The sequence below is a fragment of the Cydia strobilella genome, chromosome 2, assembly GCF_947568885.1.
Source record: "Cydia strobilella chromosome 2, ilCydStro3.1, whole genome shotgun sequence".
Classification (NCBI taxonomy): domain Eukaryota; kingdom Metazoa; phylum Arthropoda; class Insecta; order Lepidoptera; family Tortricidae; genus Cydia; species Cydia strobilella.
In genome coordinates, this window is record NC_086042.1 from 8603736 (window position 1) to 8622984 (window position 19249).

At 42.0% G+C, this 19249-nt stretch overlaps 1 protein-coding gene across 2 annotated transcripts; it reads right to left on the reverse strand.

The window, feature by feature from the left end:
* Positions 1 to 1215: 1215 nt before the first annotated feature.
* LOC134751155 (ATPase H(+)-transporting accessory protein 2) lies at positions 1216 to 19249 on the reverse strand. Of its 2 annotated transcripts, XM_063686524.1 has the most exons (8): positions 19107 to 19249; positions 18899 to 19029; positions 18581 to 18679; positions 10695 to 10838; positions 9609 to 9743; positions 8800 to 8929; positions 7661 to 7806; positions 1216 to 1945 (listed from the first exon to the last, which is right to left on the reverse strand). In XM_063686524.1, the coding sequence occupies exons 1-8, from the start codon at positions 19156 to 19158 to the stop codon at positions 1769 to 1771; spliced, it is 1014 nt and encodes a 337-aa protein (XP_063542594.1). In that variant the 5' UTR covers positions 19159 to 19249; the 3' UTR covers positions 1216 to 1768. The 2 variants fall into 2 exon arrangements, with proteins under 2 accessions (XP_063542594.1, XP_063542602.1); XM_063686532.1 differs by lacking the exons at positions 1216 to 1945; positions 7661 to 7806 and adding an exon at positions 7821 to 8606.

Consider the following 19249-nt stretch of genomic DNA (forward strand, 5'->3'; position numbering starts at 1 on the left):
GAACCGCTTTAGCTGAAATTTTGCATGAAGGTTCCTTGAATTGTTTTATATTTTGAAATGTAGTCCTCTGGATAAGCGACAGAAAATAACTCAGTCCCAATCCCACACTTGCGTGCTATGACTTTTTAAGAATTAGTAAGAAATGCTCTTTAAAAAAATACGACGACAAAACGTATTAGATTTACACTAACGTGCCGACAAGCATGGTACGAACTGCGCCAAGAAGGTTCAACCGTGTGTTCTGTTCTGAGGTGTACAGGAAGTTCGTTTATTGTCGTCGTGTAACGCTGCGTCTTACATAGGCGAACACGAAGCGAAGCGACGCGGCACGGCGCGGCCGGCCCAATTCGTTCGCGTTCGCAACGAGATCGCCCACGTAGGACACTTCTATATAGGCATAGAGTAACTTATACTAGAGCGGTACTGTCATAGTAAATTTTGTAACCCCAGTAAATTCACTGCCATCTGTCGACACACTTTAAAACTAAAAATAAATATTTATAAAAATACGATATAATGTATTTAAATATGGATAAATGATTTTTTTTATTTGCATTAATTATTTTTATGATTTTGACCCATGTTCTTTCACTGGTATGCGTTAAAATTGTTAAATAACAAACGAAACCGTCAACGCCATCTATACGACTGTAGGCCAAAGCTAGTAGCGCCCTCTGAACGAGAATCAAATTTTCTTGATTTTTGAGGCACGTTTTTTCCTTAGACTGTATCCATCTATTACGGAGTTATATCTATCTTTGATATAGGTATCAAAGGATTAATTAAGGCGCCGTGCCGCGCCGCTTCGCATTCGCGTGTTGTTCGCCTACGTAGTACGCTGCATTAGGTAATCCAACGTACATACTTATATAGCCGCATCTTTATCGAATTTCACCAAAATCCCTATGAATATATGGTTTCAAATTTGGCTTGGCACCGACTTCAAACATATCAGTTGGTAACGCATATACTTAAACACGGAACCCTAAATAGGATAATATTTTATTTCATCCTTTTTGAAGTCGGTTTATCTTTTTTTTATAAAAGTTTTTATTCATTATTCATTAACTAAGCCAGAATCAAGTATTTTATATTACATGGTTTTTTGACACCAGTGAGCTGGTATTTTTATTCTTTCTAATTCTGGATATCACTTAAGTAGACTAACAAAACTATTAAAGCAATAACCACGTTTGAAAAGAAAAATACCATTTTAGGAATGTATATATTTATTTCACGAACAAGGACAAACGCAGCAACAAGTTTCATGTGTAAATTTAATACTGTTTGAAAAAAATTTGGAGAGGTATAACAACGCATAATAGGACAAATACCTACACCGTCAAATTCCAATAAATATAGGTAGCACTGAAAACAATTAGGATTTATATTTACAACTATCCGCAAATAAATAAAATTCCTTTCAAGTTTTTACTTTTAACTCTAATATAACTCTAAGTTATACTTATTTTGTACAAATAACAATTATTCGTTAAGAAACAAGAACATTTCAGCCACAAGGATCAAGTGTGTTGGTAGGAACTTAACCCATATATTTTATGATCGAAGAACTGCATACCCTATAGAAGTTGAGTAACAGAATGTGTGTGGCAGATTTCATTTACCTTTTAACCGCCCTGACATTCAACACTAGATGACACTTTAAATTAATTACCAGAGTTACAAATTGTGAATTTTTATCGGCGGTTAATAGCAGTAAGTTCACAATGCACGAACTAACAACAAGATATACGTGTGTTACAAGAATCTAATTATCCTTCTTCATTCTGGTGCTAGTCATGCGGTAGATGATGGAGTCCCTGCCGGGGTCCATGTCCATGATGGCGTACACGATGGCCACCAGGGCGAAGGCGAACACGAGGCCGAACCACAAGATGATGTTGAAGATGGCAGAGTAGTCTTCGGAGTAGCTGTCTTCCGAACTCTGAAATAATAAATTGGTAAATTAATATTAGACTAACTTACACATATCAACCTAGTCTCATATTAAGGTCAATAAGGCTTGTGTTGTAGGTACTGGACGACGATATATAAATATTTATATACATATAAAATACTCATAACCCCGGAACAAGATCCATGATAAACACACCAATGCATGCTCTTACCGGGATTAGAACTAAGGAATGATTTTTAACATGATAATGATGAATTATTTGAATCAAGGTTATGTACCAGTACCAGTTCGCTTCATTTGTCCGCATAATACCTAAACTAACCGATCGTAATTAGTTCATTACCTACCATATTTTAATTTTAAAATATGGGGTAAACAAACGAATGATTAGTACAAACATTGGCACCTATTTTTGTAGGAAACAACTGGGGGCCTATTTGACTGGTCGTGATCGACATTGACGACATTACGTAACTACAATGTCTACATATCGTACAAATTTAGTAAAATTACGTCACATCTGTGTTTTGCATTAAGTACAACACAAGCAAAATATTGTAATTTGTCTATTAATCTAACTACTGCGAGAAGACACCCGTACTGTTAGATCAACTGCAAAAATACCGCAATCTACAAAATCCTAAATACCAATATATAAAGAGAATCACAAACACTATCCTAACTACTACCAGACGCAATTAGGGAAAAGAATCCAACTTAAGAAAATCATCAATGTAATTAAAACCTTCTGCCAATAACAGAAGAAGTAAATTTCAATAACCAATTCCTTAAGGGCCCTCCACCTCGTGCGCGAAGCTGCGAACGCGAGTGTGGAGTCTAGTTCGCTAATCAGCGAAATCGACTCCAAACTCGCGTTCGCGGCTTCGCGCCATGTAGTCTGGAGCGGGCTTTAGGTTGAATAATTTCGCGGAGTAAAGTAAAATAGTACATTTCGATGCTAGTGCGGAAAGTATGTCATTACTACACGAGTACCGAGATATCTTGCCACGAGCCGTAGGCGAGTGGCAAGACTCGGTACGAGTGAAGAATTACATTTCCGCACGTGTATCGAACGACGTTTTTTAATACAGTTGCGAAAAAATAAGAAAAGCAACAAGTAAGGAATGGAATTCGAAACTTTTATATTATTAATTCTGTGATATCATTGACATTGACATTATGAGGAAGTGTTTTTCTAGCTTTTATTCGACTAGAATAGATTTTGTTATTATTATTGAACCCAGTTTTTTTTTTCAAATGCATGTTTAAATAAGACAGAAACAATTGTAAATATTCAAACATTGTACTATTATTACCTAAATATCGTTATTTATGATTATGTGTGTATCGTATATTTATAAAAACAATATCGAATGTTGCCTTTGGAACCTTAAAACATTCTTGCAGTAAGAAAATACGCCTCTTTGACAGGCGTTCCGTTCCATTCAGACAACTTATTAAGAACGGTTTTTCAACATTAAAAAATAAACGTGTTATAATACTTATAATGATGAAGAGGTAAGTAATAAAATATGAAATATGCATATTTTTCGTATTCTTACATTAACAGTAGGTTTTTATGTTGATTACGACGTTTAAAGGAAACTAATATTAACACTCATCAATAAGTAGTCATGAATTGGAACAAGTAAAAATTTAAAAAAATTGGAAAAGTAAAAAGCACTAGTTGGCGAAAACCAACTTTCCGCACGCTAAACAGCCACGAAAAGTGGCACTTTTTGAGCAACTGTATTAAAAATGGATTTTTCCCCTCACTAGCTCGGAAAGTTGTCTTTTATCCTTCAATACAAGCGGAGAAAAACGCGTTTTATCCACTAGTGGGGAAAGTAATTTGACCTTGGATGGAGCGTGTTTAAGTAGCTTGACAAATAACAAAACGTAAATCGTTTATGATAATGATTCGTTCGATATTAATTATTATCATTAAATAAATGGTTTGAGAATCTAATGAAAAATACCAAATTTAGCTTTATTTAATGATTTTAAGTCATAAACCTTAAAATTCCTTAAGAAACGTTTGTTTTTTTATAATGATGTTAAATATAATTCTGTACGCACAAGTTGAGTCGATGCAATTTCAAAACGCATCGTTGACATTATAGAGTACGTCATACGTCAGAAATGTCAACATTGTCAACAATTTTTTTACTAAAAAACTTTTCTCACCGACTCGCGTAAAAATACACAACTTCCAGAGTTTTCTGTTATAATATGTAAAGAAATGAGTGATTCCAGTGATGAAGATGATCTAACGCCTGTGGATGTTGCATTTTCCTCGCTATAGTGAGGTGAAAAGTTTTGTGTTATACACGGGCGCAAATGTATTTTACTTCTCGTGTGTTGAAACACTTGCTACGCTCAGGATTCTATTTTAGAACCACTCGCTTCGCTCGTGGTTCACCTATAGAATCCTTTCGCTTGCTCGTGTTTCAATTCTACACTCGCGAGTAAAATACAACTTTGCACCCTTGTATAACAAATAACTATTTGATAGTTATGAATTGATCTTTATATCGTGGAAAATCTTACACAGATTAACCTAGCCCCAAACCAAAGATAGATATAACTCCGTAATAGATGTTTACAGTCTAAGGAAAAAACGTGCCTCGAAAATCAAGAAAATTTGATTCTCGTTCAGAGGGCGCCACTAGTTTTGGCTCACTGTCGTATAGATGGCGTTGACTGTTTCGTTTGTTATTTAACAATTTTAACGCAAATCAGTGAAAGAACATGGGTCAAAATCATAAAAATAATTAATGCATATAAAAAAATCATTTATCTATATTTAAATACATTTTATCGTATTTTTATAAATCTTAATTTTTAGTTTTAAAGTGTGTCGACAGATGGCAGTGAATTTACTGGGGTTACAAAATTTACTATGACAGTACCGCTCTAGTATAAGTTACTCTATGCCCAAACTAAGCGAAGGTCTACTATGGATACCAGGCGACGAAATACATCCATAAACTCAGGAGGAAATATTCGTAATCAACACAAATAAGTGCCCTTACCGGGATTCGAACCCAAAATCTCCCGCTTCGTAGGCAGGGTCGATACCGACTAGGCTTAGGAGGCCGTTACAGTGAGACAAAATAGTAGAAATAAAATAAAATGGAACAAAACAAAATTCCATACTAAATTGTTGCCATGTTTAAGCATTAAATTTTACGTCAAAAATGTGACAGTTACGTAGGAAGTGGGAAGGGAAGCCCTCAATAATTTTCTACAATTTCTTGTCGGACTATAAGTGATAGCCTTAGCTTCCTAAATTTATGGGTTATTTCATAAACTGTCAAAAATCTATTCTTACGATACTCCGACTATAGAACTGACCGCTGCACAGTGTCACGACGCGATACTTGTGGTTAGACGGTTGGATGAGAATTTTCTGTTTTTCGACGATAACTTTTATTGTCCTAACAAAAAATTATAAGATTCAGTAAGGATCTTAGGAATTTGTTCAGGACTATCCTATCCAAATTTAACGATTCTTTGTCAACACCGTACAGTCGAAGGCAAAAATATCGATCCAGACCAATGGCTCAAAAATATGTGAACAACTTTATTGTCTAACTAAGGTGTAAGAGCGTACACATATTTTTGAAACTTTTTTCCCTTGACTGTACACATGTAGTGTACATAATCCTTTACCATCGTATTTTCACGGAAACGTACGAACGTATGACACGTTCTGTAAAGTTTATCATCGAAAAACAGAAAATTGACATATTATCCAACCACTAGTATGGCGTTGTTCCACAGTGCGCTGGCACTAAGTCCGCGGCCTAAGGTGTTTCACTAACTCTAGCGGCATCCGGCGTTTTAGGAGGTGTCCCTTCGTCTCCCTCTTGTGCTTCGGCGACCCCATCTTCAGGGGCATCACCATCTCGGACGCCTCTCTTTTTTCTTGCAAGTTTCTATTACGTATTAATACCAAAATAATTATATTTGCCACCTTTTACTCAGAGTAATAATTTTATTATTAAGCTGCCGCGCGCGGGTTATTTGCCGTATAAATGTTAATGTGTGCTAAATATTTTTCAACACACTTGCTCAAAACGACGTTTTTATTCCACCGATTTTTGGCTCATAATCCTAGATATTAAACACGCGTGCTCTTTCAGTGTATTATTCCACTCGTGCTTTTTCATTATATTATCCGACTGAGTTAAGAAGGTAACTGATTGCTAATAATATGCATGGAAAGGGAGCCTTCTTTAATTGGTCAGACGGGCGGGCACCGGCGCGCCCGACCGCCTGCGCGGTGCGCGGCGCGCGGCCCGGCCGGCCCGCCCGCCGCGCCGCCCGCGGCCGGGGCGAGGGGCGGCCGGCAGTATGACAGATGCAACACACAATACTAACTGTTTTAATTATTAAAATTTGATTAATATGAGTATCTTTTTTTTTTCTCGCAAGTGTGTTGAAAAAGTCGTATGAAACGCGTGTGCATTGGTCATTACACACATCGGCTTTCTTATTGCGCGCTCGCTTACAGCTCGCGCGCACAATATCGCCTCGTGTGTAATAACTAATAACCAACTTAGCACACTTGTATCATAATGTACTATTACGATATTATTGTTTTTTTTCTACATGCTCGGCCTAATATGTTTGCTTTACGCAAAAACAATACCGGAAGATCTTCCTCATGGTCGCACCCTAATAAAATAAAAACAAAGTCATTATCGTTAACCCTTGAATGCATAGTGATGTATGTATGTACACAACAAAAAACATATAATTTTATGCATAATTAGGTAAAATCTATTTGGTCCTGTATAATTATTATGATCGTAAATTAATACACTTTCCGTCGTTTTATTGAAATTTGCGCAGTATTTAAGTTTAAAAAAATTACATTTCTTTTAACACGAAATGGCGGATAATTGGGAAAATTTAATGATTTTTAGTATGTAATTTAGGCGGTTTTTTGGGGTTTGTAATTATTTATATTTAAAATCTTTATTATAGGTATATTACAAATAGTATAAATTTCTAATGGTAGTAAGATTTTTTATATCTTTTACCAATAATTGTATAAATTTACATAAATTATTATTTACCCTATGTAAATTCTAATACTGGTTAAGCAGTGAAAATCGATGTTTTAATTTATATTTTTAGTTTTCCTAGAATCAGTAAACAATTATGTAAGACATATATTAATTTCAGGCAAAAAGAAAAAATCATGCATTTAAGGGTTAAAGTTAAGCGATCTAGATCGCTTCATTTCGACGCTTGTCGCTCATTGACTCAAATATCTTATTTAATCGTAAGTATAACAAGTGTCGATCCGTTTAGCGCGAGCCGTAACTCGCTTATTGCGTCGAAATAGGGTTTATTATTGGACAGGGGGACAGCTGTGTTGTTGACATATGGTACCCGAGCACTGTCGTTATTTTAGTTGGAGCGCATCGCTAACAAACAGTTTCACAGTTTGGCGAAACTTAAATTACAAGTACATTGTGTTTTGTTAAATAAATTTCAAAAACCGGCCAAGTGCGAGTCGGACTCGCGCACCGAGGGTTCCGTACTTTTTAGTATTTGTTGTTATAGCGGCAACAGAAATACATTATCTGTGAAAATTTCAACTGTCTAGCTATCACGGTTCATGAGATACAGCCTGGTGACAGACAGACGGACAGCGGAGTCTTAGTAATAGGGTCCCGTTTTACCGTTTGGGTACGGAACCCTAAAAAAACGCGCAGTTGAACATACCAGGTCGCGCTGCTGTTGCTGGGGCGGTGTGGGCGCGGCGCGCACGGTGCGGCGCGTGTGCGCCACGTCGGTGGCCACGGCCGCCACCAGCACCGCGCCGTCGTACGCCCGAGAGAACGCCGAGCTCAGCTCCGAGATAGCCGAACCTAAACAAACATACCAGGTCGCGCTGCTGTTGCTGGGGCGGTGTGGGCGCGGCGCGCACGGTGCGGCGCGTGTGCGCCACGTCGGTGGCCACGGCCGCCACCAGCACCGCGCCGTCGTACGCCCGAGAGAACGCCGAGCTCAGCTCCGAGATAGCCGAACCTAAACAAACATACCAGGTCGCGCTGCTGTTGCTGGGGCGGTGTGGGCGCGGCGCGCACGGTGCGGCGCGTGTGCGCCACGTCGGTGGCCACGGCCGCCACCAGCACCGCGCCGTCGTACGCCCGAGAGAACGCCGAGCTCAGCTCCGAGATAGCCGAACCTAAACAAACATACCAGGTCGCGCTGCTGTTGCTGGGGCGGTGTGGGCGCGGCGCGCACGGTGCGGCGCGTGTGCGCCACGTCGGTGGCCACGGCCGCCACCAGCACCGCGCCGTCGTACGCCCGAGAGAACGCCGAGCTCAGCTCCGAGATAGCCGAACCTAAACAAACATACCAGGTCGCGCTGCTGTTGCTGGGGCGGTGTGGGCGCGGCGCGCACGGTGCGGCGCGTGTGCGCCACGTCGGTGGCCACGGCCGCCACCAGCACCGCGCCGTCGTACGCCCGAGAGAACGCCGAGCTCAGCTCCGAGATAGCCGAACCTAAACAAACATACCAGGTCGCGCTGCTGTTGCTGGGGCGGTGTGGGCGCGGCGCGCACGGTGCGGCGCGTGTGCGCCACGTCGGTGGCCACGGCCGCCACCAGCACCGCGCCGTCGTACGCCCGAGAGAACGCCGAGCTCAGCTCCGAGATAGCCGAACCTAAACAAAACCACACTCAAATGCACGTTTACTCTATTTAAATACCATATAATCAAGATCATTACGAGGTGTTTAGTTGTTTACCTCTGAACAACTAACCATGACCGTAAACATGGCAACGAGGGACGCTAAAAAGTTGATTCACCCATTTAGTCCTTAAAATAAAATGCACAGTGAAAGCTGTAAACTTTACCTAAAAGCTTTTTGGCTTCCTTGACTTGTAAAGAGTTGGGGCCGTGGTAGTCGGACAAGGCGTGGAGCGATTGGAAGCGGAAGTTGTAAAAATCGACGATGTTGTCCCCTGAGACGACACCGGAATTAATCTGTAAATAAAAATAATGAAAAAATATTTCACAGACTTTTAGGCGATTTACAGACTAACTCCAAAAATCTCCCGCAGCAAATGGAGCAATAGATTTAGCAATGTATGCAAGTATTGCAAGTGTATGATTTTGTTAATAAAATACGATCAGTACAATTGACGTCAAAGATATGATAAAATATGATTACACTTTTGCAACTCCTTTGTAATAAGTAATACGGTGAACAATGTAAACTGTTGACATCCACTGTTCAACACACTGAGGATGCGCCAGCCTATATGAATTGCCTAACCTTGCTCGGTCCAGGTTAGGCAACTCATACCTCCATGAGTGAAAGTCTCCATTTCAGCTTGAGAAAAAATGCTTTCGCATGGCTATAGTTGTTCTCGCTCCTTGTGCACTTTGGTGAGCACGAGCAGATACGAAAATTATACAGATTTTTTTGTCGATCAGTTTCTAGATTTTTCAAAATTTGTAGCCATGTGGATCTAGAAAAGCGAGAAAATTCGCTACTTTGTCATAAGCGAAAGCATTAAATAGGCCAGAAAAAACCTTATATAAAAAAACTGACATAATCCACACTGTTAACTGGCAATTACCATTTATAAACCTAGCAAAGCCCTTATTGATAAAACTTAGCAAATATAAAATACCAAAGTAAATGTAAATATCAAAGTACCTTTTCAATGATAGCCTTCAATGCTGCAAGCTCATGTAGGAATGCACTATCTTCTTCCACTGAGTATTTCAAGTGGCTCAGGGACAGCTTAAGAACCTTGGGTACTTTGATGTCTGCAAACACCCCTGATGACAACTGAAAAAAAAGTCGTGATTACATGTTTATAAGATATCACAAGATTACACTTAGTTGATCATATATTGCTTAGTTATATTAACTTCAACATTCAGGCTCTTGGTATTACAGGATCCGAGATAGGTATACATTTGTTTTGCCCATATAGTAATCATATCCTAGAGTCAAAAACTTACATTCAATTATAGACATGCTATAGTAATGTTCTAAACCTCTATTAAAAAAACAATAGTTTCTTCAATCCAAATTGGCAATTTATAATAACTGTATGTATTATTATTATTATTAGAGCTTTTCATTATTCTACAGAGAATTATTATATGAATTTGATACATATATTTTAAGATTTTATTTTATTTTTCTGCTGTAGACCCCTTCTGCTACACTTTGCCATTTCTGGCCTGCAGTGGCAACAATTTCGTCCTGCCACCTGGCTAGTGGATGTCCTCTCTTTCTAGAGCCCGGGGGGCCCTTCCATTTGGTTACCTTTCCTGTCCACCTCCCGTCGTTAAGCCTTGCCACATGACCAGCCCATCTCCATTTCATGCTCTGAGCAAACTGTAAGGCATCAGTTACTTGTGTCCTTTTTCTAATGACGGAGCATCTTATTCTATCTTTTAGTTTTATGCCTAAACAGCTTCTTTCCATTGCTCTTTGGGTGGTCTGTAGTTTATTTTTGGTTGAATGATTTAAGGTCCAGGTTTGACAGCCAACTGTATGATTAACAGTAATTTGCTGGATCTCTTTAATATCATAGCCATCAATTTCAAATATAATTTCTAGCTAGACTATTTTAAATTAATGATCATAGCAACCATTTTATATAAATGTGCTACACAAAGTAGCATTTACTTTTTCCCATAAAATTTTCTAACAAATTAAATTAGACCCACTTAATCAAATTACTAGATAAAAAATTGTGGACATTAAGGTTAATGTTTAAATACAAACCTGATTTACATCAGTAAGCTTGATCTTAAGGAGCCTACTGCGTCCATTGCTGAAGCGCTGCTGAATCCTGTGCTGAACTGCTTCAAAAGTATCTGGTTCATATTCGTCCACAGTCAACGGGAAGCCACTTGATTTAAGCTCAATCTAGAATTTAATAAATTAATACTTAACAACAAAACTACTTTGGATTGGATCTAATATGAAAAATATAGATAACAAATTAATAAAATAATAGCCTTTGCTTCATACTAAAGTTTTTACAAGTACAATTAAATTACTTAATAATTTTGTATATTTGTTTGTATTTTGCGTATGTGGAAAATTACAACTATACAGTGTGGAAAAGAATCATGGGCCCTGGAGGGAAAGTGCCTTAAAACCTTAAGTTAGCTCATTTTACTTAAAGGAAATATTATTTTTAAAAAAGAAACAAAACTGCATAAATGATTTTTTTTTATTTGATTGCCTCGACCAAGAATCTAACCTATTTTATTTTACTATTTGATACAGTTAATGTTAATGATAACATTTCTCCAAGAAACTTTAGGTCTTACACTAAAGTCTTACATTATCACTTTAGGTCTTACACTAACTCAGCCTCTTTGCGGATCATCCGTGGTCCAAAAAGAGCCGGTCACAAGCCCGGATAAATGAGGAGTGCAAGGGTCGTGTTGTCGTCTTGGAGGAAACCCCATCATGGCAACACGCCCCAAAACCCCCAGGGTCAAGGTGGGAGGACGTGCCAAGGACCCTCACAGCCGGCTGTGGGCAGCGGGGGGTTGGTGCTGATTGGGCTCGCAAGCGGAAGAGGGGAGGGTGGACAGGGCCTGTGGTGTGTCTGGTTGAAGGGGAGGTGCGGCTGTCGGGGATCCCCGGGGCGTCGAGGAGAGATGCTCTTGGGGTGAACTACTGCTGCGTCAAACCGGAAACTGGAGTGGTAGGAAATATGTGTGCAATGGTTCGCCCCGGGAGGTCAGGAGAGATCTCCTAGGGGTAAACCGACGTGCACATTCTCACCACAAACAAGCAACACAGGAGCTGTCTTCCCATGCCTGCGAGCCTACTTAGCACAATCGCTGCCGTTAACGACTATGCGCAGGGGGGTGGCACCACTGCGTAGGAGTAAATGTAGCTGGATGGGCGGTAAGGGAGCTCTGCCACCATTCTAATGTATTTCTTCCCATTATCTAGACAGTGAATTATGAGTAATAAAATGAATGCCAATGAAATAAACACCGCGTCAGCGGAGAAGCAGCCCGAAAGGGCAAAAGTGCGAGAGGGTGTGAAACCAGCCGGTGGACCCCCGACCGTGCTAATAGAAGGAGGAACTCTGAGTACTGACGAGGAACTCCTAGCACCGAAGCAAGGAAGATCCGGACAGGGTACCCCAGATGTCCTTATGCTGGGGAGCCTGACACTGGAAGAGGACGAGCTGTTGCGGTCACCACCGGGGGGGAAAACCGTTAGGGAAGTCGAACCGGTGTTGGAAGGACAGTTTCACAAGTATGAGTCGAAGGCACAGAAGAAGAGGGCAAAGCTGCTTAGGAGAAAGGCTGCGCTTGCGGGGGATGGGGGTGGCATTCCCGAGATTAAAATGGGGGAGGCCAAACCTGGCCCGGGCAAGCGCGGTCTGAAGGTGAAGAGGCAAAGTACGGATGAGGGTCGCTCAGAGCGTCCCCCGGCGAAGCGCCCCAACCAAGGTAAGGCAGCCGCTGACGGACCACGGAGCGTAGCTAAGGCGTACCGTGGTCTGGCAGTGGCTGTGTGCCGAGAGGATGGTGCTTCGGTGGACGAGGCTCTGGCGAAGCTCATCAGGAAGAGGCTTACGCACCTGATCGAGGTGGTCGTCCTAAAGGTAGTGAGGGGGGAGCCTGGCTTAGTAGCACCGAGATTTGCTACGTCGGGGTTGGTGTCAGAAGGGTTTTTCCTGGTGACACCAAAAACGGCGGAGTCGAGGGAGTGGCTACTAAGTCAGGACTTCGGAGAGTTGGACGGCCACCGGATCATCTCGCGTAAGCTAGAGCAGAATAGGGTGCAGGTTTGGGTTCCGGGAGATACGGACACTGAGCACGTAAAGGAGTTCCTTTTTGCGCAGAATCCCGATCGGCCGGAACTCAAAATTCTGGGCTGGAAGGCAGTAGGTAGGGAGGCTCTAGAGCTGGGGACCCGTCTGACCTATACGGTTCCTGATGGAGTTGAGGAGAGCTGGGGGCCGGAAAAGACCAAGGTACTGGACTTTTCGGCTACCAGTGTACGAGTTCGGATTCTGAGGGCCAATTCAAATCAACAACCCTCAGAATCCAAACCAGAAGGGACGACAGGAGAACCCGTGCTGAAGCAGGAGAGCGCAAAAACCGACGATGTCTATACAGGAGGAGAGGAGGGTATGGATGTCGCCGGCGTTGAGCTCTCCGAGTAGCAGCTCGGGGACAACTACACTACACACTGAATGAAAAAGAAGGGCGACACAAAGGGAACACTACACAATAACACACACACAAATACACACACAAGAATATGCCAAGTAAACCTCCAACATTGCAAGGACGCAATGTCCGAGTTAGGACAGTATGTTAGGAGGGCCAAAGTAGACATAGCACTGCTGCAAGAACCGTATGCATGGAGGAATCAGGTGTCAGGCCTGGGACATCTGGGGGGAGCTCTCTACTATGAACATAATGGTGAGCTACCTCCTAGAGCATGCATATATGTGAGCAATAATGTGAGAAACATGGGTTGTGTCATGACCTTATGTTACAGAGACCTTGTTGCGGTGGAAACTCACTTCATAGAGGATGATGGGAGAAGATACAAGGTGGCGCTAGCGTCCTGCTACCTGCCGGGCGATGGAGTGACACCAACAAAGGAACTAGAAGAAGTGGTACTGTGGTACAGAGGTAAGGGAATTCCCCTGATTATTGGCTGCGATGCTAACGCACATCACGAGGTGTGGGGTAGCACCGACACCAATGAAAGGGGGGAATCAGTAATAGAATTTATAATCAGCAATGACCTAGAGATCATGAATATTGGTAACACACCAACGTTCGTAACGAGGGCGAGAAAAGAAGTACTTGACATCACTATGGCAACGAAAGAGATGAGCGATAAGGTAAGGGGCTGGAGGGTGGATGCGGAGGATAGCATGTCTGACCACCGCAGAATACTCTACAGCATCGAAAGCCGAGTAGAAAAGATGAAGGTAAGAAATCCACGCAAAACCGACTGGGCGAAGTATGAAGAGGAGCTAAGGGAATTGGCTGACTCGGAAGTCAGGTATGAGAATGTGGACGACCTAGAATATGGGGCGCGCAGACTGAAAGAGATTATAATGGGAGCTTACCACAAGGCATGCCCGGAGAAGCTGGTACAAACTGGCAAAGGGCAGCCATGGTGGAACAGAGAACTACAAAAGGTAAGAAAGAAGGTGCGTAGGGCAATGAGAGTAGCGACAAAGAGGGACGACTCTCAGAGCTGGGAAGCGTACAGAGAGGTCAGGAACAAATACACCAGACTGAGAGAGAAAGCTAGACAAGAGGGTTGGAGAAGGTTCACGGGAGACATAAACAGCTACTCGGAGGGGGCGCGAGTGGTAAAACTGCTGGCGGGAGACCGAGCGAGTCAACTGGGCAGCCTGAGAGTGAATGGAGACTTAGTCACAGAACCGGAAGAGATATTAAGCGTCATGTTGAAATCTCATTTCCCGGACTGTAAGGAGTCGACAGAAGGTGAGGAACAGAGTGGTCGGGGGGGCTCCGACTGGGCGGCGGCATTGGAGGTGGTGGAGGAGGAAAGGGTAGAATGGGCGATCGGCTCCTTTGCGTCCTTCAAGGCTGCGGGCCCGGACGGAGTCCTACCGATACTACTGCAGAAGGGTTACAGATTCATAAAAGAGGACCTGGTGAAATTATACAGGGCAAGTATAGCACTAGGGTACATTCCGAGGGTATGGAGAGAGGTGAGGGTGGTCTTTCTGCCAAAACCGGGTAAGAAATCGTACCAAGAAGCGAAGTCATTCAGAAGCATAAGTCTATCGTCGTTTGTTCTGAAGGCTTTAGAGAAAGTGATAGATAGGCATATAAGAGAGAAAGTGGAAAGCAGTGGGGACCCGCTGCACGGGAACCAGCATGCTTACATGGCAGGAAAGTCAACGGAGACCGCTCTACACAACCTAACGGTAAGGGTGGAGAGGGCACTAGAAACGAAACAATATGCATTAGGTTGCTTCTTCGACGTAGAGGGGGCCTTTGACAAGGCAACTTTCGAGGCCGTGGAGGAAAGCCTAAAGAGAGAGGGCATCCGACCGACTATAGCACAATGGATTGAGAGAATGCTCAAAGGAAGATCCATAACGGCGGAGCTAGGAGGAGTAGTAAAGACGATTAGTCCAAGGAGAGGATTCCCACAAGGGGGATGTCTGTCCCCCCTAATGTGGTGTCTTCTGCTAGACTCAATGGTGAAAGAGCTGAACAGAGGAGGTGTGTACATGCAGGCATACTCTGACGATGGAGTGCTGCTAGTGAGAGGGACGGTTATCAGCGTCATAAGAGATATAATGATAAGAGGTCTCAGACAGGTTCTGGGATGGTGCAGAGAGAGAGGACTGGATCTTAATCCGGCGAAAACAAAGCTAGTGCTATTTACTAATAAAAGGATAAAGGAGATAAGACCCATAAAGATACAAGGCACGGAATTAGAATTGGTGGATGAGCTAAGATATCTGGGCGTTACTCTTGATAGTAAACTCAGGTATAAGACTCACATCAAGGAACAAACGGCAAAAGCTATAAGAACACTGTTTCAATGCAAAAGGGCAGTGGGAAAGAACTGGGGATTGAAGCCGGGAATGATGCACTGGATCTACAAGGCGGTAATATTACCCAGGGTGCTATATGGAGCCGTGATATGGTGGCATAGGGCACAAGTTAAAGAATACCAAAAAGAACTAACCAAAATACAGAGACTAGCGTGCCTCATGATGACGGGGGCGTTGAGAACGACCCCGACACACGCGATGGAGGTAATGCTAGGTTTGAAGCCTCTATGGACTGAAGTGGAGAAAAGGGCCATGGAACAGTGGTATAGAATGAAAGCGTGCAAGGAATGGAGAGGAAGCTGCGTGGACAAGAGACACGCACTGATACAAAGAGAGGCGCTATCAAAATTCGATATGCTGATGGCCAATAATGACCTTATAAAGAGGCAGGAGATATTTGACAAAAAATACAGAGTACATATAGGAGAGAGGGACAACTGGAAGGTGGAAGTCAGGCACCCAACGACTATCTGCTTTACGGATGGGTCAAGAAGAAGCTCGACGAATCTAGCAGGGGCGGGCATAGTTATCCCTAAACTGGGAGAGAAGGTATCGGTACCACTGGGTAGGTATGCCAGCGTGTTCCAAGCAGAGGTATGTGCTATAGCGCGCTGTGCGCGTATAGTGAATGAGAGTATGCAGCAAGAGGGCGCTGTTGTAATATATACAGACAGCCAGGCAGCACTGAAAGCACTAAAGAAAATATCGGTCACCTCCTCTCTAGTGAGAGAATGTCGAGAGGAGCTGAACTCGCTAGGCAAGCATAGAAATGTCACGGTGGCATGGGTACCAGGACACCAGGGGGTGACAGGAAATGAGAAAGCGGACGAGCTAGCGAGGATAGGGGCGGAGACGGAATATATAGGTCCGGAACCGGCTCTGCCTATGTCAGCGGATGTCACAAAGGGAGTCATCGAGAAGGTAAAAGAGATGGAAGCACAGAGAGAATGGGTAGAAGAAACAGGATGCAGACAGTCGAAGATGATGATTAAAGGGATAGACCACAGGAGAACCAGGTATCTCTTGAAACTAGGTAAGAGCAGTTTGAGACTGTTAACAGGTATTATTACAGGTCACAACACTCTCAATAGACACCTTAAGATAATGAGAATCAGTGCGGACGCCTCCTGTCCACACTGTGGTAGGGAGGAAACTAGCTTGCACTTACTAGCAGAATGTATTATGTACGCAGCACCGCGATATAATACATTTGGTAGAGACATACTAGAAGAAAACGAACTAAAGGATATCGAACTTAAAGATGTCCTTCTGTTCTGCAGGAAAACAAGAAGATTTGAGGAGAAGGGTGTGGGAATGCCGCCGGAACAGTAACCTGCAGCTCCAACTACAGGGAATTGGGCTGAATGAACACGACATGTGATCGACAGCCCGCCTGCTTCCGGCCGGGCGTCCCTACACTACATCTACATCTACATCTAGGTCTTACACTCGTCTGTGGCACAAAATGTCCATAAAATCCAATATTTAGTACTCAAGAATATTTTTAGACAAGCAAAATTGAAAAAAAAAAAAAAAATCTGAATGCACTTAATAAAAATGTGTTTTAATAAAATAATGTTTCCTTTAAGTAAAATGCGCTAATATTGTCTTCGGTTACCGCGATAGTTACTCATGAAATAAAACTATGAAAACGGATTATATCGCGTATATTGAATTTATAATACATCCCGACGTTTCGAACCCTTTACAGCGTTCGTGGTCAACGGGTGACTGAGGAAAAATTACAAAGTGCAAAAATACCCACATACTAAAATAATGAACAATCATAGACTATAAACTTTAAGGCTGGTTGTACATGCAAAATCGGTTCATAAGGCTAGTTATACACTACAATTGAATTGAATTGATCCGTGGTGTAGGGTAGATATGCTAGCGTGTTCCAAGCAGAGGTATGTGCTATAGCGCACTGCGCACGTATAGTAAAAGAGAGTGTGCAGCAAGAGGGTGCTGTTGTAATGCCGCCGGGACAGTAACCTGCAGCTCCAACTTCAGGGAACTGGGCTGAATGAACGCGACACGTGATCGACAGCCCGCCTGCCTCCGGCCGGGCGTACCTACACTACATCTAGGGTTGGAGCCGGCGTAGTTTTTTATCGCGTATATATATATCCTTAATTGAAAATAATTGTAGTGTATAACTAGCCTTATGAACCGATTTTGCATGTACAACCAGCCTTAAAGTTTATAGTCTATGATTGTTCATTATTTTCGTATGTGGGTATTTTTGCACTTTGTAATTTTTCCTCAGTCACCCGTTGACCACAAACGCTGTAAAGGGTTCGAAACGTCGGGATGTATTATAAATTCAATATACGCGATATAATCCGTTTTCATAGTTTTATTTCATAAAATGCGCTAACTTAAGGTTATTATTAGGCACTTTCCCTCCAGGGCCCATTAATTTTTTCCACCCTGTATAATATTACATAAGTGTCTTGAATTTGCAGGATAAACTACAGATAAAAATTTTAGGCCCAAAAAAATGTTAGGACTACACATATTGGAGGGTTCTGTACACAAGGGAGGACAACTCATTAATGGTTCAACTGATCACATTAAAAATAAATTTAATGAAATTATCATACATACAGTACCGGCCAATAATAATATCACCATGTTTTTACAGTATAACTTTTTTTATATATTTATGAGTGACTTCCACCTCACATTGCTTATGTAGTCTAGTAGTATTCCTTTGTACGGGCGATGAGAAAAATTGGTCTCATGCAATGGTTTTTTCATAGAGGTTTTTTTTTAAATGTATTGTTGACGTAATTTTTTTACTAGATGCTTATTAGTAATATGCTGAGTATCCTATTGTAATTCACAGTATTTCATTGCAATATTCATCAAATATTTGTATAAAATGACTAGTAAAATATGCAACGTACAAACTAACCTATATTGTTTACTCTATACAAGCTCATACAAACACTCAAATGTGATATATTATTGGCCGGTACTGTAGTTCTGTAGGGTAGTTACTGCATTATGCATTAAGGGTCAAGGTGTACCATTGTAAGATTATAACAAACAAAAATACACTTACAGTCTCACCGAGGCTGGGAACTCCATCTACATACACTTCTACTACAGCTTCAGGTAAAGCGAATGGATCAAGAATGGTCATGCCATCCCATTCGGTACCCTGAAAAAGAGCACAGAGAATATGTTTATTAAGTACCTAATTGTACTTTTTTGCACCAATAAGTAAAATGTAAATAACAGAAGTTAAAAAGACAAATATAATTAGGTAACAACAGGCGCTCTTATGTCTAAAGAGCGATCTCTTCCAGACAGCCTTTTGGTTTGGGTTGGGCTTTGGCTGGCTGGGTTAACTATACGCTTCGTAGAGATGATTACCTACCTCTTCAACCGACAGTCCTAAAGCAGCGGAAAACACTTCTTTCAAGAGACTTTCAGGTATCTTACTGGATCCAAAAAAACTAAGGGATTTAGGGCTGTGAATCACGTCGAATTCCCCAGCGGCATTGGAGCCTAAAATCAAAACAGTTATAAACAAACGTAATATAAAAACACATACTTTTAATGGAAACCTAGATTTCTTTTCTCACCGACTATGAGGAGGACGACGGAACACCAGAAAACGACCATTTTCACAGCCATTTTTATCGACTGAAAAATCTTTCCTCTACAATGGGCAGACTGTCATATGATCTAGGTCTTGCCATACAAATTACGTGTTACTATATGCAAT